This window comes from Camarhynchus parvulus, chromosome 8, assembly GCF_901933205.1.
Source record: "Camarhynchus parvulus chromosome 8, STF_HiC, whole genome shotgun sequence".
Lineage (NCBI taxonomy): Eukaryota > Metazoa > Chordata > Aves > Passeriformes > Thraupidae > Camarhynchus > Camarhynchus parvulus.
The window spans coordinates 23,659,991-23,684,505 of record NC_044578.1 but is presented as its reverse complement, the minus strand read 5'-3'; the positions used below and the strand labels follow the sequence as shown (position 1 = coordinate 23,684,505).

At 44.5% G+C, this 24,515-nt stretch overlaps 1 protein-coding gene across 3 annotated transcripts in view; it reads right to left on the bottom strand.

Moving 5' to 3' along the window:
* The window catches only part of C8H1orf21 (chromosome 8 C1orf21 homolog), a 102,589-nt gene that overhangs the window by 5,900 nt on the left and 72,174 nt on the right, over nt 1-24,515 (bottom strand). For all 3 annotated transcript variants that reach the window (XM_030953607.1, XM_030953610.1, XM_030953611.1), the window contains exons 4-5: nt 5,967-6,043; nt 2,177-2,237 (exon numbers count right to left, since the gene is read on the bottom strand). In XM_030953607.1, the coding sequence (XP_030809467.1) occupies nt 2,177-2,237; nt 5,967-6,043 (138 nt within the window). The remainder of the gene's footprint in view (nt 1-2,176; nt 2,238-5,966; nt 6,044-24,515) is intronic.

Genomic DNA, 24,515 nt, shown 5'->3' with positions numbered 1-24,515 from the left:
ACACATCCAAGAGCCCTGGTAACCATGGGAACATCACAAGGTTTGGGACCTCACCAGCCACAGGCAACACCCCCCACACCTCCACGGGCCTCTCCAGCTGCCGCTGATACAATCCTGCTCAATGTCTCACTGCTGTCCTCCATGTCCCTGCAGAAGGCACTAAAAATGCCATTTAAGGATCAGACAAAAGCCCCTCAAATTTTCCAATTTTTTTTGGCATTTGTGACAACACTTAGAAAAAAATGCATTCTGAGCAAAGATGAATTAAAAACCCCAAAAGTTCTCCAATGAAGATTATTTCCTCAGGCACAGGAGGTCCCCAGGGAACACAAATCCCACATTCAGCTGCACATTAACTCCTGCCAATCCCATCAGCTGTCAGCAACTTGGTCTCTTTGACAGACAAACTGTGGATTTCCTCAGAACAGACAATCTCCTGATCCCCAGGATAAATTATCCCCAAGATAAATTAGCCCTGGAGATCACCTGGGAACAGCTCAAAGAGGATCCAAACAGCTCCAAACACAGGAGACAGGGTCAGCTGCACCTCAGTGTGGCAGCTGGGGAATGAGGGTGTTAGTGCCCTGCCACTGACCTCAGGAACAAAAATTAACCAAAATACATGATTAGATACAGCCTGATGGCATTGTCTGGTGAGCAGATAAGATACTTTGGAAAATCCATTTTATTGGAGATTCTGTGCTCAACATTCTGGAAGGTGATGACGTCCAGGAAAAGCAATCTGAATATTCATAGGGTGAATGCATTTATTCAAACAAGACATAGCTGTATTATGGATATGTAGAAATTCTCATTTTAAATGCATTAGGTTACATAAAATCTTACCCCTGTGAAACACTGGGTACAGAAATATTCTTCTCAGGAATCTATGAACTCCTCACTTTTACTCTTCCCCTTTATGTCTTCTTTTGTTTTCATAATTTTTATTTTTTAAGAGGAAAGTAACAAATGTGTGTTCCTTGGGACAAATACGAGATGCACTCACTGGAGCACTCTGACTCCTGGGACCAGGAGTGCTGGCAGAAGTTCAGAGCCATGCAAGTAAAAAATTCCCTTCCACTCCACAACCCAACATGACAACTTAATAGAACAGAACAGAAAAGAACAGAAGAGTAGACTAGACTAGACTAGAACTATTTCACTTGGAGGGGACCTACAATCATCAACTGCCTGAGCACTCCAGGGCTGACCAGAAATTACAGTATGTTGTTAAGGGCATTGTGCAAATGTCTCAAACACTGACAGGCCTGGGGCATCCAGCAGCTCTCTGGGAAGCCTGTTCCAGTGTCTCACTTCCCTCTCCATAAAGGAATCCAGACTGAAATATCCAGTCTGAAACTGGGAGTACAAATTAGTACTCAGTGTACTGTACTCAGAACAAATCAGTTCCTCAGTGTACTGCTACTGAGGAAGCAAATATTTAATATAAAGTACTTAAACAAGATGCACAACTCCCAAACAGGCAGAGTAAAGAGTAAATTGGTGTGTGAACATCAGCTCCCCCATTTCCCTCCCTCAGACTCCCAGGATGAGCTGTGCTCCAGCTCCTTCACTGCTGTCTCACAAAGAAGCCAAGCATGCCATTTAAAAGCTTTCTGAAACACACAAAAGCTGCTCTCAGGACAGCTGAGATATGCAAAGAATTATTCATCCTCTTCTTCCAAACATCTCCAGCACCATTATTTCAGTGGCACAGCCCTGGGGCAGGGTTACCCACACTCACAGCCACACCATCCCTTGCAGCCAGTGGCTGTTTCGAGGAGATTCAGCAAGAATTCCTGGGCTATCCCAGCTACTACAGCATTAACACTCCAGCTGTCTCCCAGTTAAATGAAAGATCAAATCAGCAATGATGTAAAATCCCACTTTTACCCAGTACGTATGTCCTGAACATCTGAGTTAGCCTGCCATGAACCCCAGACTGGTGACATTCCCCCAAAACAAAGGATTCTCTCAGTACCTCCTGCAAACTCTTCACCTTCCTGGCCTTCTTTGCACCTTGAGCTACCTAACCAAGGAGCTGGAAGGGAAATCTTGGGCCAGACCCCACCAAAGCATGGAGGACACAGAGAGCTGCAGCAGGCAGGGCACTGTCCTCCCCATGCAGCTGTGCCACCCCTGAGGGACACTGGAGGCTCACATTACTGTGCCTTACCTTTTCAATTTTTTCATCAAGCATTCTGAAGAATTCTTGTTGGCTTTCAGAGATGTGCATGCTGGAAGGCAAAGGAACAGTGTCAATACCAACAGGATTTATTCCATTATAGAACAGCCCAGGGTTGTTGGGGGCCCAGCTGTCAGCTTCCACCACTGTGAAAAATAAATCACTCTACGCTTTCATCTACAATGCCAATTTTTAATCTTTTTTCCCCCCGGTTTTTTGTCTGCCCACGAAAAATTACTGCATTTATTTCTGTGTACATGTGCAACACTTGGGGTGGTATCTGGGATCCTCATGCATCCAGAGGAGACTGTTCCCTTGTCCAGGCTGACTGCAGGGAAGTTGATAGCACAGTACCTCTCCTCTGAGAGGGAGAGTGACCCCTCTCCTTCAGGACAGGAGGTTTTCCAGGACTGCCAACCTCACCACCACAGAATGAGACACCCACAACATGTCTGTCCTCTCGTCCTGCCACTTGTAATGGGGGAGAAGATACTGACAACTGCTGTCCCCTCCTGTCAGGAGCTGTGCAGAGCCAGGAGGTCCCCCCTGAGCCTCCTTTGCTCCAGGCTGAGCCCCTTTCCCAGCTCCCTCAGCCCCTCCTGGTGCTCCAGACCCTTCACTTTAACCAATTCTCCAGCACCAAGAGGCTCAGTGACATGATTTTGCATTAGTAAAGAGGTGCTGGAAAACAGTCTTTTTTCATTGTCTATAAAATGCTGATGGTCACACAAGACCACAGGTCCTTCCCCATGGGGAACGTGCAAGCAAAGAATGCAGAAAGGTTGAGGAGCCAAGGGTGAGGATGGATGGCAGGTGTTTATTTATGGGGCAGGTGTTTATGTTTTTTTGGGGTGTTTATTTATGCTAGGGGATGGTGAGAGCCTCCCTCCTGCAGGAGCAAAACCCCTCCAGGAAAGTGAGGCTGGAGCATCCTCTGGACCAGCAGCAGGGAGGAGCACTGGGCTCCCAGGGAAATGTGCCAGGGACTCCATGTGCAGCACAAAAAGATGCAGAAAGGGGAGGATGGGGACCGGAGCCAGCGGTGACAATGATGCCAAACGGTCAGAAGGACACACAGCTCTTGGAGCTGTTCCCCAGCACACAAAGCTGGTTTGGCTTGCTGAATTCCCACCCATCCCCTCTTCCTCAGAGTGATCCTTTCAGCTGAAATGAGTTAATGCTCTCCCCAAGTGCCCAACAACGGGCTGCACTTCCCCACAAAGCTCAGCATTGAGCCCTCCCTGCTATGGGCTGAACGTATACAAAGATCTGCTTATGTGGGACATAAATGGAGCTCAGTTCACACCAGGAGGGCTCAGAAATGGCATTAAAACCTAAAGCTGGTGATTCAGGAGCAGGAACAATTCACCTTTCAGTGGTTGAGGGAGTTCCTGTCCCCAGCTGTCTGCCTGTTCCTCAGGTTCCCACCTCCTCCTCAGATGGGGAAGAGATGCTTTTTTTGGGACAGCTGACCCCATCACCTGCACATTCAGGTGCCTTGCAGAGGGATTTTAGGGCAGTGCAGCTCTTTCTGAGCAGGAAAGTGCTTGAAAAATAGTCTTGCCTTTACAACATCATAAATCCAGTTTCTAATAAAATGAGATAATACTGTAGTGACTCACCCCAGCCATAATTTGTATGAGAACTAAAAGAAGGCAGGGGAAAAAAAGGAGTATTGTGTAGTCATATCCCTGAAAATTCCTACAGGATAATCCTCCAGATCTGGTCCAGTGGAAGGTGTCCCTGCCCATGGCAGAGAGGCTGGGTTAGCTGATTTTTCATGAGCCAACCCTAACCATTCTGAGAGTTTGTGATCTGGCAGGGTAAAACTGGTCTGAAATAACCACTTTCATTTGATGCTTCAGGCTGCTATCACTCCCTGAGTTATGAACCTGTCCCAGGGTACTTGGTGGCTGTTTGATCATTCAAGGTGTCAGGGGGGTGAGTTTGGTGATGAACAGACAGACCAAGTGCTTGTGAGGTCAGAGCAGAGTGCAGGGGAAGCCCTGAAGGTGTGGCAGGTACCAGGACTGGGTGTGAAGAGGAAGGACCAACCCTTCTCCCTCTGCCAAAGACCCCCATAAAGCTACTGCTCGCTCCCTACATCCCCTGGTTTTACAGTCCAGGGCTCTGGATGGAAAACTCTAAATCCTCCTGCAGGGGGAAGAGCCCTCACAATCTTACTTTTCAGCTGACATCCAAATATTGTAAAGGAATTTATAATTTGGCACTTAGTCCATGTTTTGTTTAGAAGTAACATCCATTGTACCAGAACAGTAGTGTAAGATGCATCTAATGATCTGTCTATTAATTTTTGCTCTTCCAGCTGAGTGCACCTTTTCCACCCAATGCCACTCCACCCTGCAGTCAGAATTGTCATGGCTTTTAGATGATAAACCTTAAAATAGAAGTTGTACATTATAACAGCTGTTTGCTGACTTGGCAATTAGCAACTCAAACACATGTGGCCACTTTACAAACAGAAATGCAGGGGTAGGTTGGGCAAACAGCAGAGCCTTGGGCAAACACTGGAGGATGTACCCAACAACCTTATGTTACATTCTGCACCTCTCTGGGAAGTCTCCTTATTTTTGCAGGTCTGTGACAGAAATATTTATCTCTCTCAATGCAATGTAAAAACAGGCTTTTTGGTCAGTTCTGATTTCTGTGGGGACTTTTCAAATTAGAGTTTTATGAAGGAATGGAAGCCATGGCCCCATGCAATTCCTCTGCTGTGGATGTACCAAAAAACGACCCAATGAAAGAACAGCCCTTTTTTATCCCAGAGTAATTAACCTCATGTTAGAGCATCTTAAATACATCTCTGACCCTGCTGGCAAGGACTGAGCCACAATAATGAAGCAGAGCTTTGCTGAAGAGTGCTTCTACCTCCACCTCCCTACCATGAATTTCTTTGCAACTACATCCAAAGCACTTCGCTTTTCCCTTTGAAAAGAGGCTGAATTACACTGTCAGTTGATTAGGAAATAACTGAAGTTTCCAGACTTTAAACTGTGTTCAAGACATTTGAGAGGCAGCAAGTTTAGGTTAGTAAGTGCCCTGAGGGCAGGGCACAAGGAACAGCATTTCCACTGGTGTTCAAAACCCAGGGCACAAGGAACAGCATTTCCACTGGTGTCCAAAACCCAAATCACAAACCTTTATCACGAGTTCTTCACGAACCCAATATGTGGCTCTGTGTAACCAGTTATTCCTCAGCCAATTAGTGATTAAAATGTAACACTGAGTTAGAAAAGAAAAGAGTTACTACCATCAATAACCAGCTCTGCCACAAGAGGCAAATATTTCATGTAACACTGACTGACCCCAGGCAGAGCATGGGCACAGAACTGCCAACCAAGCAGCTACAGAACAAGTTCATTTTAACAACCTGACCATTCCCAGTCCCAAGCAGATCAGCTGCTAATCTAAACCAGGGGCTAGCAAAAACCTCCCTGGGACTGACCCAGCTGTATTTAGGAACATCAGTGGATATGAGAAGTCTGTTCTGTGTAAGTTGTATAGAAAGCTGAGAAATAGCACAGGGTCTTCTCTTGGGCACAATAGGATGCATCTCACCTTTTTTCAAGTCCTGCATCTTTGCTGTGCAAAGGAGAGGATGCTTTCCCAACCTTGAGACACAGGTGATCTTACCTCTAGTACTCAGCATGACTTTAGGGCTGCTGGGTCATTTGGTCTTTGCCTAGGCAGTAATTGTGAACCTCACAAACACTGCTTGTGTTATTTGTATTTTAATTTAAACAACAGAAATTGAACTTACTTTGCTCTGGGTTGATGTACTAATCCTGGGATCTCTTTATTAGATTTAAGTCTTGAATTTGAACTGGCACTTTTTTCCTGAAACACACAAAGAGCACACAACAGCATCAGTATTTATGAAGCACACAAAGGTGACAGGCATTTGTCATCAGGGGGTCACACTCGGCTGGGTCCAGGCTCAGCTGAATGAGAAAAGCTCAGCAAAAATGAAATTAAAGGTAACACAAGAGATGAAATGACCCCAGGTGGGCAATTTTTAAACACCCTGGGCTCGGTGGCATGTGGAATTGCCTCTGGGTCACTGGATGAAATCCAAGGATCAAACTCCAGGCTGGCCGGTAACTCTCCAGCGGTCCATGGAAAATAGGGGGTGCTCATATAAATCAATAACAACAGCAGGCTCCACCTCCCCCAGAGCAAGGCAGAGCACTGGGAAGGCAGTCCCAGAGTCAGCCAGCACCCCAGGCTGCCTCAGAGCAGAGGGGGGAAACATCAGCATCAAGGAATGTCTGCAGGAGGAAGCACGTGTCAGATGTGCTGGGCAAGAGCAGCAACTGCTCAGCCATAAAACTGGGCACAGGGGGCCCAAAGAAGCAAATCAGCTCTGAAGATCCCAAAAATAAGGATGTGGGGCTGCTGGAGAGAGTCTAGAGAAGGCCACAGAGATGTGTCAAGGGCTGGAGCCCTTCTGCTCTGGAGCCAGGCTGGGAGAGTTGGGGGTGCTCACCTGGAGAAGGCTCCAGGAGACCTCAGAGCCCCTTCCAGTGCCTAAAGGGGCTCCTGCAGAGCTGGAGAGGGATTTGGGACAAGAGATGGAGGGAAAAGACAAGGGGAAATGGCTTCCCACTGCCAGAGGGCAGGGTTAGATGGGATATTGGGAAGGAATTCTTTCCTGTGAGGGTGGGCAGGCCCTGGCACAGGGTGCCCAGAGAAGCTGTGGCTGCCCTGGATCCGTGGAATTGCCCAAGGCCAGGCTGGATGGGGCTTGGAGCACCCTGGGACAGTGGAAGGTGTCCCTGCCCATGGCAGGGGTGGCACTGGATGGGCTTTAAGGTTCCATCCAAGACAAACCAGTCTGTGTTTACAGACAAGAACACAACCCTGTCCTCTGCAGAGGACCAGAACCATTAAAAACATCTTTAAAAAGGCCTGGGAGGGGAGAGTTGAGAGCCAGCACTGCTTGGTAAGACCTCATCACATCACGAGCTTCTGTAACCCAAAACTTAGTGCAAACATGTATCTATTATCTCCAAAATCCTTCAGAGGAATGCAGCCCCTTCCAGATCTTCCCAGTGCCATGTGTTAGGGAAAGCTGCTGGTGCAGATGGGAGAGGTCTGAGTCAAATCTCAGAGCTCACCCTCCCCAAAAATCCCTCTGTATTCCTTAGGCACATCACACCCATGGCAGTTTAAGAAACATAAACCCAAGAATCAGTGTTTTTGTGGGTAATTTTGGTGGTTTTATTTAGCCTTATTTAGTCTTTGAATGTCTGAATCACACAAGATTTTGGAAAGGGCTACTAAATCACTGAATTAAAAAAAAAAGGAGGCTGTCTAGCAGTTAATATTTTAATGAATAATTCTACAAGGGCTGTAAACATCAACTGCCTCAGCATATTTAACACTGTTTAATGCATATCTTCTAATCCTCCTAACCAGGGAACAGTGCCTTGCATGAAAATAGCAGTGAGAGAGAAACAAGCCCTTCTTCCAAGCCTTAACAAGGGTGTCTGTGTTTGCTGCACCCCACCAGCCACTGCCTGCTGTGATATCATGCCAGAGCAGCAGAACAAAACACAAAATCACTTTTTTCAAAGCATCTTCCATTCTCAACAGTGCTAGGAGGGGGTGACATGTACATGTTGTGTGTGATGAACACATGTGTACACAGACACACAACCCATGAGCTCATGTCTGACTCACATGGCTGTCAGAGCAGAACAAAAAGAGAGGGATGGGTCTTGTGGAGAAGAGAACAAAGCCATAAATCAGCTGAACCCCAGCCTCCTGAGCCTTCATCCTCAGATCTACTCCATGGGACGGGAAGGGGAAGGGAAGACTCTGATCTACAGCTCCTGTGTTGGAAGCTGTGATAAATCAAGGCAGCACAAACTCAGCTTCCCACATGTCTGCTCGTGGTTTGGTGTCAGTGCAGCTCTATCAGGAGCTGGAGTCAGTCCAAATCCCAGCCTAAAGAAACTTCTGGCACTTAGCAACAAATAGAAAGACACAAGAAAAGTGTATGTTGCTTTCTCACTGTGGGTCCCAGAGCAATATTCAGAATATTAACTGGCACACATGGGAAAAGAGAAAGAAAATTCCTGTTTAGTTGACTTCCAGATTCCAGAGTTTACTCTTTCCCTCCTATTGCTTATGTTAATTACCACACCTCAATTATCTATTACAATTCTCCTATTTAAGCAAAGAGTATGTTACCTTCTCCATCTGTTGCTCAGCAGGAACAGACAGAAAAGGAAGAGTTAAGAGAAAAATAAAACCCAAGCAGGTCTCAAATTGGCTCACTGCTTTGTTTGTAACTCTTATTTACAGCAGTGATATTTCATTACAGCACTGATCGAAATATTGGCTTGGATAAAAATAGATATTCAAAAATAATTCTTCCAAATGCAAACAAATACAATATTTTTTCCTCATAGCTCTGAAGACAAACTGACTCATCAGAAATTAATGGCTTGGCTTCTAATACTGAGCTAACAAAAACACCTTGAAATGCTTTAATGCAGTCAGATTGTTCTTCCAGACTGACTTGACTTGGGCTGAAGGGTCACTTCTGGCAGTCCAACCTCATTTTCTCCCTTATTTAACATTAAGTAAGTTACCATGCACCAAAAGAACTGGTTTTAGAGATCTAATCTGTTGCAAATTGAAATGAATATGCAGAAGTTTGGTTTTAATCTAGCTCTGCTTCTAAGGATTATTTACAATAAATGCAGTAAATGCTGCCTCACCCCACAGGCTTGAAAGGAAATCCCCCAGCATGCTGCATTTGCAGAGCAGCAGTAGCAAAAAAGGAGAAGAGTGGACATTTTATTCCACATTTTTTTTGCAATTAATCATTATCAAGGTAGGGCTGTCATCCAATCAAGGTGATTTCATGTGATAGATTTGTTAATTATTGTTAATTCCTCCATAAAAGATGCACCATCTCCAGGATTTCAGGGCACTAACAGATGGCAGTGACTCTGCTGCCAGATGCTATTAACACAGCAACAGCCACTACTGCCATTATAATTAAATATCTGTCAACATTTCCCTTGATGCCTCCCCTCTGACGAGCCCATTTCTGGAGACATGTGAACTTCATTTGAAGTATTTTGCTTTTCTTCATAAGGCTGCCACAGATTGACTCAGGTAAGCTGCTAACAGTCCTTGTAAAATAATATTCCTGATTTATATCAAGATGGCACTTTTCTTCAAAGGAGCCAACAGCACCTTTAGCTGCTTTCTAGACCTGAGCAAATCATCATTAAAGTCAGTTAGAGGAAAAATGAAGTATTTGTTTCCTTTTTATGCCATAAAATATTCTTAAAAATAATTGTATTTGAAAAGGAGGAAGCAAATGCATCAGTTAGAAATGGACTGAATGATGAGATGTTACATTTCAATGTGCCAGCCCAGCACTTTTTAACCTCACTCAGTCATGAGCACCAGGCTCAGGTAGTAATATCTCACATGGGTTGTCTGCATCCATCAGGATGAACAAGGGAGAAGCAGTGACCCATGAGATTTACTCAGGTTTCCTTGCTTTATATGTACCTAAGGGCTCATTTTTCGTGCTATCCTTTGGCAGGAAGAGAGCTTCTCTTCTTTCCTCTACCGACCTGGAAGCAAAACCACCTGAAAACATTATTTAGGGTAACTTTATAACGAAGGGGCAAATCAAATATGGAAAAATCTCAGATACTAGTCAAAGGAGATTATTCTTGGATGCAATTTCATCAGAGGAATCACATTAGCCCTGCCAGAATGTGTACAGGCATCGAGCCCAGGAGGGTGTCTGAAACAGAATATTCTATTAAATACTCTTGCTGTGGCAGGTCAGTATCTCCTCAGCCCAGCGTGAAGGAGCTGCCCACGATGCCCCACCCCTGCCAGTATCCCCATCCTTGGAGATGTCTAAAAGCTGCCTGCACTTGACCCTGGGCAGGAGGTTCTAGATAGCCCTGCTTGAGTCATGGGGCTGGACCATGGACATCCAGAGGTTGCTTCCAACCTCATCCAGCCTTTAGTTCCGTGATAAGGTATAAACAGAGCCTGGATAAAACCCAGTTTTGAGTAGGTTTGTTGAGTATTATCCCCAAGCAGCAGTGGGAGAGACTGAGGCCATTCAGGCATGCAAAGGGAAGGCAGCAGCAGACACAGTGCCTGGCATTCATTTTAAGAAAAAACCCTGATTCTGCAAACCCAGCCAGCACCACGCAGTGAGTCTGCACTGACACAGGGAGTGTAACCCAGGCTTGGCAGGGGAAATTCCTGTGCTTTCATCAGGGATCCAAAACGTGTTCCAGAGGGCAGACCTCATCCTGAAACCAGCCACTCAATGGAGCTCCTCCTTCCCAGGGAAACTGCTGGGAAATTCTGCTGTAGGAACTCCAGCTCCTGGAATGCAATATGGAAAAGCAGGATTCATAAAGCCTATAAAAACCCAAATCATTACTCAAAATGGGATAAAAACAGGTTAAAAAAAAAAGAGAAATGTGTAAATCCTGAGCAGCTTTCTGCAGCCCACCAAAAGGCTTCCATTGCTGAGAAGACAGGGAATGCTGCTTTCAGTGTTTATTTACCAGTCATGCAGAGAGGCACACACAGTGGTGCAGTAAGACTTTGATAATTATTTTTAAATGCTTTTGAGATGTTAAAAACTATGAAGGGATTATTTCCAGAAGAACATCTAACACGCTCTTTACACTCAACTCAAGCTGCAAGACCTCAAAAATCAGAAAAATCCAGCCAAAAATATAGAGTGAGGGGAAAAATAAAGAAGAAAACAAAGGAAGATGAAGGGAAAAGCTCCCTCTGGAGTGAGTTGCAGGGCTTCTCCTGCAGTACCTAAATATAGCTCACCCTCAGCCCAAGTCAGTGGCCTTTGAGCTTTGATGGAGGACATCACTGAAGAGCAGGGGATAAAACAAAGAGGGCAATTCCCAGCACAGAAGGGTTCTCACAGAGCATGTATTTACTAAGTCTAATGGCTACAACTTTCTAAGCATCCTCATCATCTTTTCTCCCAGGCAATATGAGAAAGTCTGGGCTAATTAGTTACAGTAATTCCAGTTAATTCTGTAGAGTAGCAGCCAAACACTGGGGGGCTTTGTGTGAAAAGCAGACATGGGAGCAGCAGCTGGCCTGATGACAGGGAATTAGGCCAGGTAAACAGATGAAATTACAAATAAGGCACATAAATGATAAATAAGTCCTACCAATAAATTCTGCAGGGAAACTCTTCCCTGCACCTTGCCATCCTGCTCCCTCTCAGAGCTCTGAGCTTTTATCAATCCACATGGGTGAATCCTTGGGGTTCTTTATAGCTTGGGACACTAAGGTCCAGAAAAACAAAATCTGGATTTCTATCTCAAAGTTCCTTTCTGCAGCCGGACTGACAGACCTCAAGGTGCCCCCCTGGAGAAAACAAGAGGAGTAATCACTGGTGAAATGCCTCTGTTGTGAAATATGAGGATTATGCTGCCCTGACAATCAGGGTTTTCTGGTTCCTTCAGCCTCTGCAGCACTCTGAAAGGTCAACCAGGATAAGAAAATGAGCATAGCAGAGACAAATAAAGCCAGAACACTTGTCTCCAAAGGTGCATGAAGTTTCAGGTCACATGGGAAATTGCCTGGCTCCTGCAAGGAGCCCTGCCCATCCATGTAATAATAACCCCAGAGAGCACGGGCAGGAAGCAGAGGAACGGACACATCTGCAGGACTGCCAGGAGGAGGGGATTTGCAAAATGAAGATGGGGAACACCCCCTCTCCTTGGCAGGAGGCTGAAAACTGACTGCTGTATGCCCCAGAAATCCAGGCGGCAAGGTGCCTTAGGGCACAAAGAACAGTGGCACCAGAAGACATCCAAAATACTGCAAACGAAATGCAGGAAGGGCAGGAAAGCAACCTGCTCTCCAGCTCTCATTAATACACCTGGTCTTCAATGGCTTGGGTACATCAGACTGGTTGAAACTTTTATCTAGCAAATAAAAAACAGATAGAAAAACGTTTAAAACTCCATTGCTGATGACTTGCAAGACTAGGCTGACTCTTGAGGAAACCTCAGGGAACATTTGGCAACAAAAAGCACTTGGCAACCTTGCACTTCTGCAGGTATGTTGCTCTTCTGGATTGTAGAGCCACCCTAGATAACAAAACCTGGCTCAAAAATTAATTTTCTGCTTAATAATTTTTTGTGCCATCATCTATTCTGTCCCTCTCACTGAACCAGCTCTTACAGAAATACACTTATTTATAGTAAATGTAGATATTACTCATGCTCCCAGTTCCTCATGCGTGTCTCCTGAAGGCCTTTTTCCACCAAGTGCAGCAGCACAGAAAGAGCTGGCAATGAGCATGAAACAACAGCACTGGGTAAAGTCTGTGAAACATTGACAGCCAGGGACAGATGGTGTGAGAGGGAGTCGGGGTGTCAGGGCCACGTGGTCCAGGTGTCATGGAGCCTCCTGCTCCATGAAGGCTCCTTGCTGGAATGGCAGGAGGGTCATAGCACCACAGTTTTGCAGAACCTTTTGCTGGAATGGTTTTGAAGAGTTTTATGCCCTTCAAACACATATGAGAGAACCTAGCTAGAGAAAGGGGTGTGCCCTGGTTAAATAGCTGGGTCTACATTTTCAGCAGCCGTAGCAAATTCTTAAGCTGCTTTCCTAGAGCCAAAACTGGTCTTTTTCAGCGTGTTTTTGGAACATGCTCTACTTCAACCCTCTGTAAAATCAGTTTCCTGAGAGATGCCTTCTCATGCAAGCAAAGCCTCCTGAGATATTCCTGTGCTGTCAAAACCAAACACGACTGACGCAGATGCACACAGCTCCTCCCTCACTGCCTTAATACAACATTTGGGGTTACACTGTAGGGTGGGCTCATGGAAATGATGGTGACCACCAAACAGCCACACTGAGGAGGTGGTAAAAATAGCAGTTGGTTCTCCCCACCTGCAAACAACAGCATGGTGATGGTGCTTCCTCTGGAGTTAGGGTGGTCACTGGCTTTGATCTGTCAACTGAAGGTTTGGGCTGACTATGCTTATTGCATTTTTCTTATTACATCCAAGCAGTTCCATAAAGTGCACTGACATTAACCAAGTCTTAACAGGGAATTTAGCAGGATACATGTGAGATGGAACAGCTTGGCCATGAGGAAAGGCTGAGAGACTTGGGATTGTTCAGCCTGGAGAAGAGAAGCTTCAGGGTGACCTAATTGTGGCCTTCCAGTGTCTGAAGGAGCCAAAGGAAAACACAGAGAGAGAGTGTTTACAAGAAATGGAGTGCCAGGACAAGGTGAAATGGCTTCCCACTGCCAGAGGGCAGGGTTAGATGGGATATTGGGAAGGAATTGTTCCCTGTGAGGGTGGACAGGCCCTGGCACAGGGTGCCCAGAGAAGCTGTGGCTGTTCCTGGATCCCTGGCAGTGTCCAAGGCCAGGTTGGACAGGAGTTGGAGCAAGCTGGGACAGTGGAAGGTGTCCCTGCCCATGGCAGGAGTGGGATGAGATGAGCTTAAAGGCTCCTTCAACCCAAACCACTCTATGATCCTATGAAGATACTTTTCCCCATCTTGTTCTAACCTGGGATTTACAAAGGATGGAACAAGGGAAAACAAAGACCAACTCCTTCTGGGTTTGTTGCTTATGATTAAGACAAAAACTAATTAAAGATGTGGTGCAAATGAAAAGATACTGTTACAACATAGGTAAGCAGAATCAAATGGTAGCAAGAAATTAGGAATGATGTAACCCTGAGAAGTGAGATAACAGAAAACCAAGAGTGGTGCTACTCAGCAATACACATACATTAACTTCAGGAAGGGTTTGTGTGTTCCAAACCAGCGAGAGTTCCCTACAATAAGCTCTCATTCTCCCAGTACTGTCCAAGGCCCTAATTTTGAGATTTTCAGTAATTGCAATTATGTAAATGCCATTGCTGGAACATATTTTCAATGTCTGTATTTTGCTCCTTGCAACGTCTGTTTTATTTGCATTAATTCTCAAATTTGCACCAGGCGTAAGATTTAAGACCCAAGAGAATGAATAACAGCTCTTGCTACATGGCAAATTCCAGCATGCTTGGGTAAAATGTGCATTTTAAAGGACGTAATAGTTGGAATATTATTAAGTATCACATATGTACTATGACTCACATGAGAAACATCAGAACTGCAGGAGAAGCCTTACATCTGATCTCTGTATTTTGTACCACCTCCTCCTTGTTTTAGTTAGCAGTTACTTTTGAACAGCAGAAAGAACCATTATGGTTTCACAGAGTACAGTGGCCTGCTCACTTACTGCATTTCCAATCCTCAGCTGTATAAGCATGGATTTTGCCTGGATTCTCCCAACACATTTATCTGAGAGTAATACTGAGAAGGGAAACCATATACGTCAGAATGGAAGACAATCATAAACGGCTTAAAAATTTTATAAGCCATTTAAATCAGTAATGGAGGCTGGGTTTTAAGTGTTTATCTCCTCTAAGTTTCCTTGGAAGAAGAGCAGATAAATAAATGTAACTTTTAAGTGCTGGCAAAATGAGGCACCAGTATATTCCAATGAGGATACAGAAATATATCTCTGATGCTTAGGGTGGTGCAGGTTAGATGATATCCAAACCAATACTGGGAGAACTACTAGCCTAAAATTCAATTATAGGCCTTGAAATACTCAAGTCCATCATTTAGGACATTAATGGTTAGATTCAATTATCTTAGAGGCCTTTTCCAACCTTAGCAATTCTATGATTCTATCAACCTAAGATGACCAGTATTTCAGAGTCCCAAAATGACTGTATGCCTGTTATAGCCTTTAATGTCCACTCCGCTTTTCCATCCTCTCACCTCATCCCCTCTTCCCCAAACCACTCCTCGTAGGTGGGAGAGGACATGGAGGAGACTCAAAATGAGCTCTGCCCTCCTCTTCCAGAAGGCAGCAAATCTTTCCTCCAGGAAAGGCTCAGAATGAGGTGTCAGCTCCCTTGGGAGCGACCAGCCATGGAAAAGAAGACACCATGCTGTGCAAGATCAGGCAAGCAGGGAGGGATCCATCGTTCACCCACAGAATTTCAATGTCTCTCTTGATCAGAACATGAAATAGCACAGTGAAACCCTACAAGATCAGTCTCCTCAGATCTTCACCTGGTATCAACCATCACAAAAGTAAGATATTTCAAAATACCACCCAATTGCACCACCCCAGGGCATGGACCCAAACCACTTCAACAGATTTCTGTCTAACCTGTTCTCCAAACTCCCATCCCACAGGTTTTCCCAAGAGTCTGTCTTTCATTTCACCACTTCCCTGAAAGTTCAAACGTTTAACCTACTACCCAGCTTTAATCCTTGCCTGGTGCCTTCCTGCCTCTCTCATGGAGAAAATACGATTGTGGTGCTTTTTAAAGCAACCTTTCCTATACTGGATGACTCGTTTCCTTCTGTATTTTTAGGCTAAACAAATCAATTCCTTCCATCTTCCATTACAGCTTACATTTACTAAGTGTCCTATTCTTGTCACTCCCCTCTGGCTCTTCCCCATTTGCCCACATCTTTTCTACTGTGCGCATTTCCAATTTCAGCCACAGTATTTAAAGCCCCTCTGAAGTCAGGATGGATCGCATGCATTGCCATATGTATTTTTTTAATTCCTGTTTTTAATTCATTACCTCAAACAAGCAAGGTTGACCTACAACAGATACAGAGTGCACCTGTAAACTATGCATTCGTACTAAAAAAAACCTAAGGTAAAAGAATGTTGAGGGAGAAATTAGCTAAGCTCACCTTCTCTAATGGCTACAAAATGTTTGTGGTACAGTGCTCAAGATGTCTCTCACACCAAAAAAGTTGGTGGGGATGGTCTGTCTTCCTGCCTCAATGCTTGACATATTAAACAAAACAATTTGGTGCTAACATAAATATCAGGAAGTAAAAAATCCACATGTTCTATGACTCACAGTTCATCAGGTCTCCTTAAAATTAACCAAAATCACGTGCAACATGCAAAACAGGTGTTCTTAAATCATTTCAATTTTCCTATCTAAGCAAAACTGGCTTCCAAGTCTATAGTTGATTTCCAGCCATTTGCAGACATCAAGTTTTAACAAAAGCTCTATTTTCTTTTCAAGTGAGGTGAGTGAAAAGATAAGCACCTCTAAAATTTAAAGGGTTGTCCCATCACAGGAATGTTGAAAAGGGATGGACCAGCATGTCCCAAACAAGAAAGCTCTCTGCCTGAGTCAGAAATTAATTCCAATGCATGGTCATAGGCATACTACTTAAAATGAGGAAAAAACTAGAGTTTAGTATGGAGATGTGGCCTCATTTTTCACTGCAATGTTGTACTATTAGCATTCAATTACTTCCCTACACTTAATTAACTCCTTGTTGAATCTTAATGTGATAATGAGAACTTTAATTCAAACCATATACCATGTCAATGCTATGATCCTAACAGCAAAAATAGATTTTATTTAAGTCACCCAAGCCCCATAATTCCTCTTCCTTTTTATAACACTGTGATTCATATAAAAACACAGCAGATGCATCAGGACAAGAATCTTCCACGATTGCCACTAAAAAGATTAACAAAATCTATTTTGAAATCAAAATCAGTTGGCTGTGATTAATAGTTCTCACTTGTTCATCTATCTGCAAACTGAAGAGCAGCAGAGATGGTGATCGAGGCTCTCTGGAGATCATGTATGTATGTTCAAGTACCTGGTTAGATCATTCATTCTGGCAGAACTTTCACCTTTTGAACAACCCACAGCAGAGATCCCATGATATGAATCCCTCTCTTGGCCCTTCCATGCCTCACGCTTCATAAACACTCAAAACCAGACCAGAGACCTACCAAACCCAGAACATCCAGACCCAGCAAGGAGCTCACTTGACCTTCCAGCAGGCTCTTCAACTCCATAAGAAACACCAACAACAAACAGATCACGTAACTTTACAAAGATAACTGGAAACATCATGCTTGGCTCATAGCAGCCAAATCTATCTGACAAACCCTAATCTTCCCAAACTGAAGGACTGCAAAAGCACTTTTGAAACAAACAAAAAAAGAGGCACGAAATGTGTGTGAGGATCGTGTGTCTCCCCCACCAGTGAAATGCAGAACTGCTCTAATTCCCTCACTCTTCACGAAGAGCAAAGCCTTCCACATCACCAAGGCTTTGGGATACAGTGGAGTATGTCCTTAACAAAACAGGCCTAAACTCACTGCTCACAGTTTTCCTGATGTGAACTTCAACACTTTGCTCCTGGATCTGCAAAGCACCAGAAGGACCAGAGGTCCTTAAACGTCCCTAAACATGGAGGTGCCTAAATCCCCTGTAGGTCAATGGCGCACAGGCCCACTCGCTGCTCTCCTGAATCATGCCCTGCACCAGTCCTCCAGCATGTGCTGAAGAGTTATCTGGCAGTCATTAAACAGGATGATGACAGGAATGACTCCATGCTGGAAGGACTCTGTTTAGAACAGCTGGGTAAGGCCTGCAGGGAGGGAAGGCTGAGGGGGAAGATGGGTGAACAACCCGCCCCAGGAACAGCATCCTGTGCCACTGGCAAAATTGCTGAAATAACCTTCAGCAGAGAAAAAAAGGGCGAGCAGCAGATGGGGATCACAAGATGAGGGCACATTTTATGATGTTTAAACTTCGCTTAAACAACAGTGATCATCTGAGTGTAATGAGCAGAAGGAAATTCGTTCCTTTCAGCCAAGGCTCCTGTACTCATTTTTTCTAAATGAAGAGTCACACATGGCCTAAACTTACAGCTATAAATAAGCAGGTGGTAATATTGCACTGTCCTAATTAAGTTCTAGGGTCATTACATCCTTTCTGTTCCCATGCACAGGGCTTGCTGCTGTGCCTCAGCCATTGCAAGGCCTTGCCATGCGCTGCTCACCCGAGTTCCTGCCTCAAACCTGAGCTCCTGCACCTGTGGACTCTCTTCTCCAGCCTTCCCATGGACTTTCCTGCTGCTTGGCAGCACCAAGTGAGCAATCTGTGACCATGCAGCCTCAGACTGGGATGGTCCTCAGCTCTCTTCCCCATCCCCTCACTTCTGAAAGGCCACATCAAGCAGCTCACTCAGCAGCTGGGGTGCAGGGAATGCTCAGGATGTTGTCAAGGCTTATCTGGGAAGACAAGTGCTTAGATGATTAGCTAGTCTTTCCATAATCCTCAAATTCAGAGTTTAGTTTAAGCCTCAAATTCCTGGGGCTTAAAATTGCTTTCAATTAATTTTATATGAGGCATGTTGGGCCCTACAGCCACCCCCACGGACACTCAGCACATGCTCTCCTGAACTGACCAGAAACTCTGGCCAGCATTAACACCACAATATGTGTTCTGAGAATATTTTTCAATATCTAAAGGTATTTATTTTCCTCTCAGCAGGTCCCTCTCTCATTAAGAGTGCAACTTCACAGTCAGTTTGGAATCATGGAGTGGTTTGGGTCGGAAGGGACCTAAAACTCATTCTGTTCCAACCCTTGCCATGGGCAGGGACACCTTCCACTGTCCCAGCGTGCTCCAAGCCCATCCAACCTGGCCTTGGACACTTTTCCAGGGGTGGGGCAGCCACAATTCATGGCCATTTGACTGAGGTCTGACACTAAACAAAGAAGACTGCAGAGGAGAAGCCACAGATATATCAGGACTAAGTCCTTCATTCCAGACATTCAATAAGCTGGACTTCCCAAATGAATTTGGAAAGAAAATTCTGCAGCATAATTATCTTGCTGAAAGACAAAAGGATCTCTCAAAGTGTTGTTTAAAATTCTTTAACATCAAAGTATAGCTTTAAACACTGTAGAGTTACTATTTATCACAAAAAACAGAGAACAGTGAATAATTTCAAGACAAGAAAACGAATAAAATACCTAGTAATACGATTTAATTCTACATGCAGTACTCTGCTTCTTGTTATATCTGGTCCCAGCTATCAGCCTAGTGTAAAAGCCAGCCAAGAATTCTTCAAGCCCTGCCAGAGCTACAAATACTAGCCAGAAATATTTGTCGTATCACAGCTCAGTTTCCAAAAAGTAAGATGCTGGACTTTTACAGCCAGAAAAAGACAAGGCGCAAAGGACAATAAAAAATGGACTTACTTAATATTGTTGGAATGCATCAGATCAAACAAATCCAAGTACTCTTAATCCTGTAGGACTGCAGCATGACAAATACACTTCATTTAGATACTCAGCCCCCGTGAGTCAAACCAGTCTGGAAGATTCAGCCTCACAATTGCTGGATGTTACTCAATTAGCGTGAGGCAAAGATTTCCAGCCCTCAGCAACCGAGGCAGCCTCCTCCTCTGGAGAGCCAGACAGCTTTACCTTGGATTAAAGTGATCGATTTTTCCACTGTGTGCACAGAACAGCATCGTCAGGCAATTTCAGTTCACTGGCCACGTTATTAATGGACTTTGCTAATTTTTTCAAAGCACTCATAAAATACAAAAAACATGGTGTCTCACAATGAGGTGTAATTGCAGCAGCAGCTTCTGCAACACGTGTGTCTCCAAGGAGAATGTGTTGACATAGACATGCCCTTGAGAAGTTTGGGCTTTGTATTTCCTTACTGTCAGGTACAATATCTTCAGCCACAGGCAGTCCTTCTCATTTCAGCCTGCCCACCTGCTGCAGTGAGCCCTGCTCCCGGGAGAAAGACACCAGCAGGAATGAGTGTCTCCCAAAGAAACTTCTTTGCTGTGTAACTCAGAACCCAGACATTCAGTAACACTAGTCAAGGTAAATCCCATGTATGAACCTAACAAACTAGGAAAACATTAGGAACCCTATTTCTTCATCTTGGATCAGGAAAAAATGAGGACCAAACTGGAATTCTGCACCTTGGCTCAGTCACAGGTGTGCAGATGCCCAGCCTCCAAGCCAGGAAAGCTGCTCTAAGATCCTGTTTTCACCCTCCCTGTGGGTAAAAGCATACTGTAAAGCATCAGCAATGCTCAGCTGTCCAACTAGAATATTTATCTACTTAAAGTGAAAAAAATGCCCTGAAAACTATCAATGACTGGAATCAGGAAAGTTCTTCAGATGAGTCCATGTGTAAATATATTGAAGGTACTGACTCTGGAAGAAATGTAAAGCAGGATATGTGCACCATTTTAAAGAGGGTGAGAAAACCCTTCTCCAAGCTCATTTTGACATAATATAATGATGTCAAAAGTTCACTACTTACACGTCTGTGCTAATTGATCAGAGTGGCTGAATCTAAGCTGTGACCAATACCAAAGCACAAAGCTGGCTGAGAAGAAGGTACTTTACAATGGAACATTGTTTAAATGGAGGAATACATCAAGGAGGATTTTGCTGGTATCTGTCCTGGAGATGGATTTTCACTAGGGACTGGAATAATAATGAACTGGAGACTACAACTGCTTTCCAAAACCCCAGAGAGCACCAAGCCAGGAAAGGCTCGGTTTTGCAGGATTCAAAGTTATCCTGACAACTTGGAGAGATGTCCTGAAAACGTCAGGAGATCATTCCAACAAGGGCTGAGTCCTAGGTAGTACACCAGGAGAAATAACCAACAGGGTACAATAACACATTGATATATCAATAATAAAATTGCCAACACGGAAGCAGTAGCTTATGCAGTAGCTCTGCTGGACAGGATCTAGAAGCTTGCTGGACACTAGCCATCAGCATCCTGCTCTTGCAAACAAGCCAGGCCTCATCCTGATGCATCTAGAAGCTGGGATGGCTGCAGAATGAGTGACTTGGCTACAGGCACCAGGAAGGTGTCAAAGAAGAATGACAATGGCTCCACATGAAGGGGAGAAAACACTCCATGAAGTAGAGCTCCTCAGCCTCCAAGGTGACAGCAGCGAGACACAATGTTCTCCTGCTATCCATAGCTACCACCACCCCAAGGACCAACAAATGGTCAGCAACTCAGGGATCTGGATGGCAAAGTGTTTAACTAATACTGTGGTGGCAGAGCTCCAGCCCTTGCACTGTATTCTTCACAATCCCAACATGCCTTCCCTCCTCTATCAATCCTATTCCTAGCTATCAATCCTATTTCATGCACTTTCGATCCTTTTCCTAGTCCACTCCCACAACTTTGTTCCTGACAACTTCTTTATTCATGTAAGGCAATGAGCTTGAAGCAAGAGCAGAATAATTATTTGGTATCTCCCACCCCAGAGTTAAGTTCCTCTAAACTCAATTAATCACGAAGAACCGCTGGCAGCTCCCTATTTGCCAGCAAGATACACCAAAGTAATAAGTGATTTCACATTCTGCTTTTGAAGGCAAGCTATTAAATTCACATACTGTATTACTTTAATCAAGAATAGTTAATTAAGCTGTTCCCCTGATATGAATTTTTATCATTCTGCACCAGCCATACATTACATTTTTATGACTCAGGCCGGGCCCATGATGCATGTTTGCAATCTGTCTTTCCAAATTAATCTGTCACCACTTGTAAACTCAAAGTGGATCCAATACATTTGGTCTCAAAGGTAACTGGGCTGAGTTTGGGGACACTAGGAACTGGAGGGTGAGTGATGCTGAAGCACCACTTCACAAAAGGGTTTCAAGCCACCCACCATGACACAAAACACACTGTTAATATTTTAGTCTGTTTGCCTTGTTTTATTTCCTCAAGCGAACTCAGCTTCATGCTCTATGCTACCATTCATAAAATCAATTCAATAACTTATACGCTCATAGTAATCATCAGCATCCATAATGCAGGAGTCATAAGTGCAGGCCATAAAGCAAGGGAGATCTGGAGTGTCAGGTTATTAAAAACATTAACATATGATATGAATCTAAGTCTAAATTTATTACAAGCAAAAACCCCTCAACAACTTTCTGTTCCTGGAGCTGAAGGACAGGCTAATAACACAGTGTTTTTCTAGAAAAACAGACTTCAAACACAGCAGCCAAGGAGCCAGATATGGATCTCTTATCTTTTAAAAGTACTCACAGAAGTAGAATAGCAAAAAGGAAAAAAATGACATCACTATTTGGCTATGTGACTGAATCAAAAGAAAATAGGTTTATGAGTAAAAAAAGTGAACAAAATGAAAACTTGGACAAGTTTTTCAAATATTAACTGGGAATACTCTGTTATTATGCTGTGAGAATCGGCTGGAATTTACCCCCAGGAAAATAAGGAGCATAGAAAAGATGTGTCATAGCATCTAGCCTTTTGTGAATGCCATCAAGTCAAGCCAAGCCTTCCATAATCCCATCCAACCACTTTTATTTAGGTTTTCTAAAAGGCAGACTGACGAGGTTGATGTGAACTGGCTCTTCTCACACCTGACAATTTTACATATTTTTTTTAAGGCAATACAACCAAAGGAGGTGGTTTGACATTGGACTACTGGATCCCCAACTCCATCAAGAAGCCACTGAGCTGGGCCTGGCAAAGCCCCTATCTATGGAGACAAAAGGAGAAGCACATCAGGGTATTCAGGTCACTTATCTTTCAATGAAGATAGAAAAAACTACTGTATTTTGTATATTTTAGTGAGAAATCCAGAAAGAAAAACAGTTACCAAAACCCAAGCAGGCCCACAGGAATATGCAAGTCTACTCCACGAGCCCTTGAACTGGCTCTTGGCCCTTCTATGTATTTTTCCCATTTAAGAGATTTGTTTAGATAAACTCACAAATATGGGTATTTACATAGCATGACAGAATGGTGCATTTAGAGATTTTAAGTAGAGGAACATTCTTTCAGGCCCATCACAAAACGAAAGCATGCCAAACTTTAACTAAAGAAACATGTTCTAACACCGAGAAACTTTTATAATTAATCCTCGCCTTAAATCATCTCAGAGAGAGTTATGAGTGTAATTACCGTCAGTTGAGACACTGCTCATGTTACTGAAACGGCTGAAAGCAGACCCTGGCTAACAGACAATCTGAATCCCTCCCATCCCATGACCAATTTACAGCTAAGCCCTGACTCACTGCATTAAGTCTGAAAATATTTCTCGGCATTAGCGACAGCTCATTGCGGGAGGAACAACGGACACGGGCGTGGGGGAAAAAATCCCCTCCAAACTCCACTGCTTCACAGAAGGGATGAAGATAATACATTGCTAAAATAGCCCTTTTTTTGATGTTGTGATTTTTTTTTTTTTAAGATCACCAGGGCTATTCTTAGAGGAGTTACATGGTGTGCAGGTTGCAGCGAGCGAAGGCTTGGCCGGTGGCCAGCCCTGGCTGGGTTTGCTGCGAGGCTGAGCGATGCCTTAGCTCGGGAAGAGATTTCTGCTTGCTTTCCTAATGAAGAAAAGGAAAAGAGGATGCAGAGAACTCCATACAGAAGCAGTAAGAACGAGTTGTACTCTGGAAAGATGTGCCACTGTCTCCTCGCTGTCACCCAAGGCCTGTTTCAGGGCTGAATGTTTTCCCCAGGAAGGAAATGAGTGTAAACACTTCAGAGGCAGCGTTCCCATACGGATGTTATTCTTTGGAAAAGCTGGGCAGGATGCAGTGACTTAGAGAGCCAGGAGATCTCCAGCAGCAACAAATCCCACAAATATACAAGCTGCTAAACTTGTGAACGCAGCCAAGCTCTAACGAAAAAAGCAAGGCACGTTTTGACCTTGACTCACTCTCAGACACTGTGAAGCAACTTGAAGCTGGTTATTGCAGAGCCCCACCAGTCAGCTGAGATGGCTGAGATTTCCTATGCCTAGCTCAGGTGACTGCTTGTCTAAGGAAACGAGCTCTCCAACTCTACAAGGAAGTTGCTGATGCCAGAGAAGTTGCTGACACCTCTGGATCCCTGGAAGTGCCCAAGGCCAGGTTAGAGAGGGCTTGGAGCAAACTGGGATAGCAGAAGGTGTCCCTGCCCATGGCAGGGGGTGGGACTATACAATGTTTAAGGTCCCTTCCCACCCAAACCAGTCTGTGATTCCACGATCCCATGAAAAGGAAAGGGCAATGTGGCAAACCCACAGCATTTCAGCAGAAGTGCCACACCACCAGCATTGCTCCAACCACAACACCCTCTGTGTTCCACCACACTTGAAAGCCAAATCTGCCCCTCCTCTCTCCCACAGCAGCTTTGTTTCTTTTAAAGGCTAAAGGAAAGGAGAAAACCAAGGGAAGAGGGCAGCCTGATGGCACTCCCTCCCAAACTGCCCCTCCGCACCATGGAGCCCAACATCCCAATGTCCATAGAATCACAGAGTTTGGGTTGGAAGGCACTTTAAAATCTATCTGATTCCACCCCCCTCCATGGGCAGGGACACTTCCCACTATCCCAGGGTGCTCCAGTTCCCATCCAGCCTGGCCTTGGACACTGCCAGGGATCCAGGG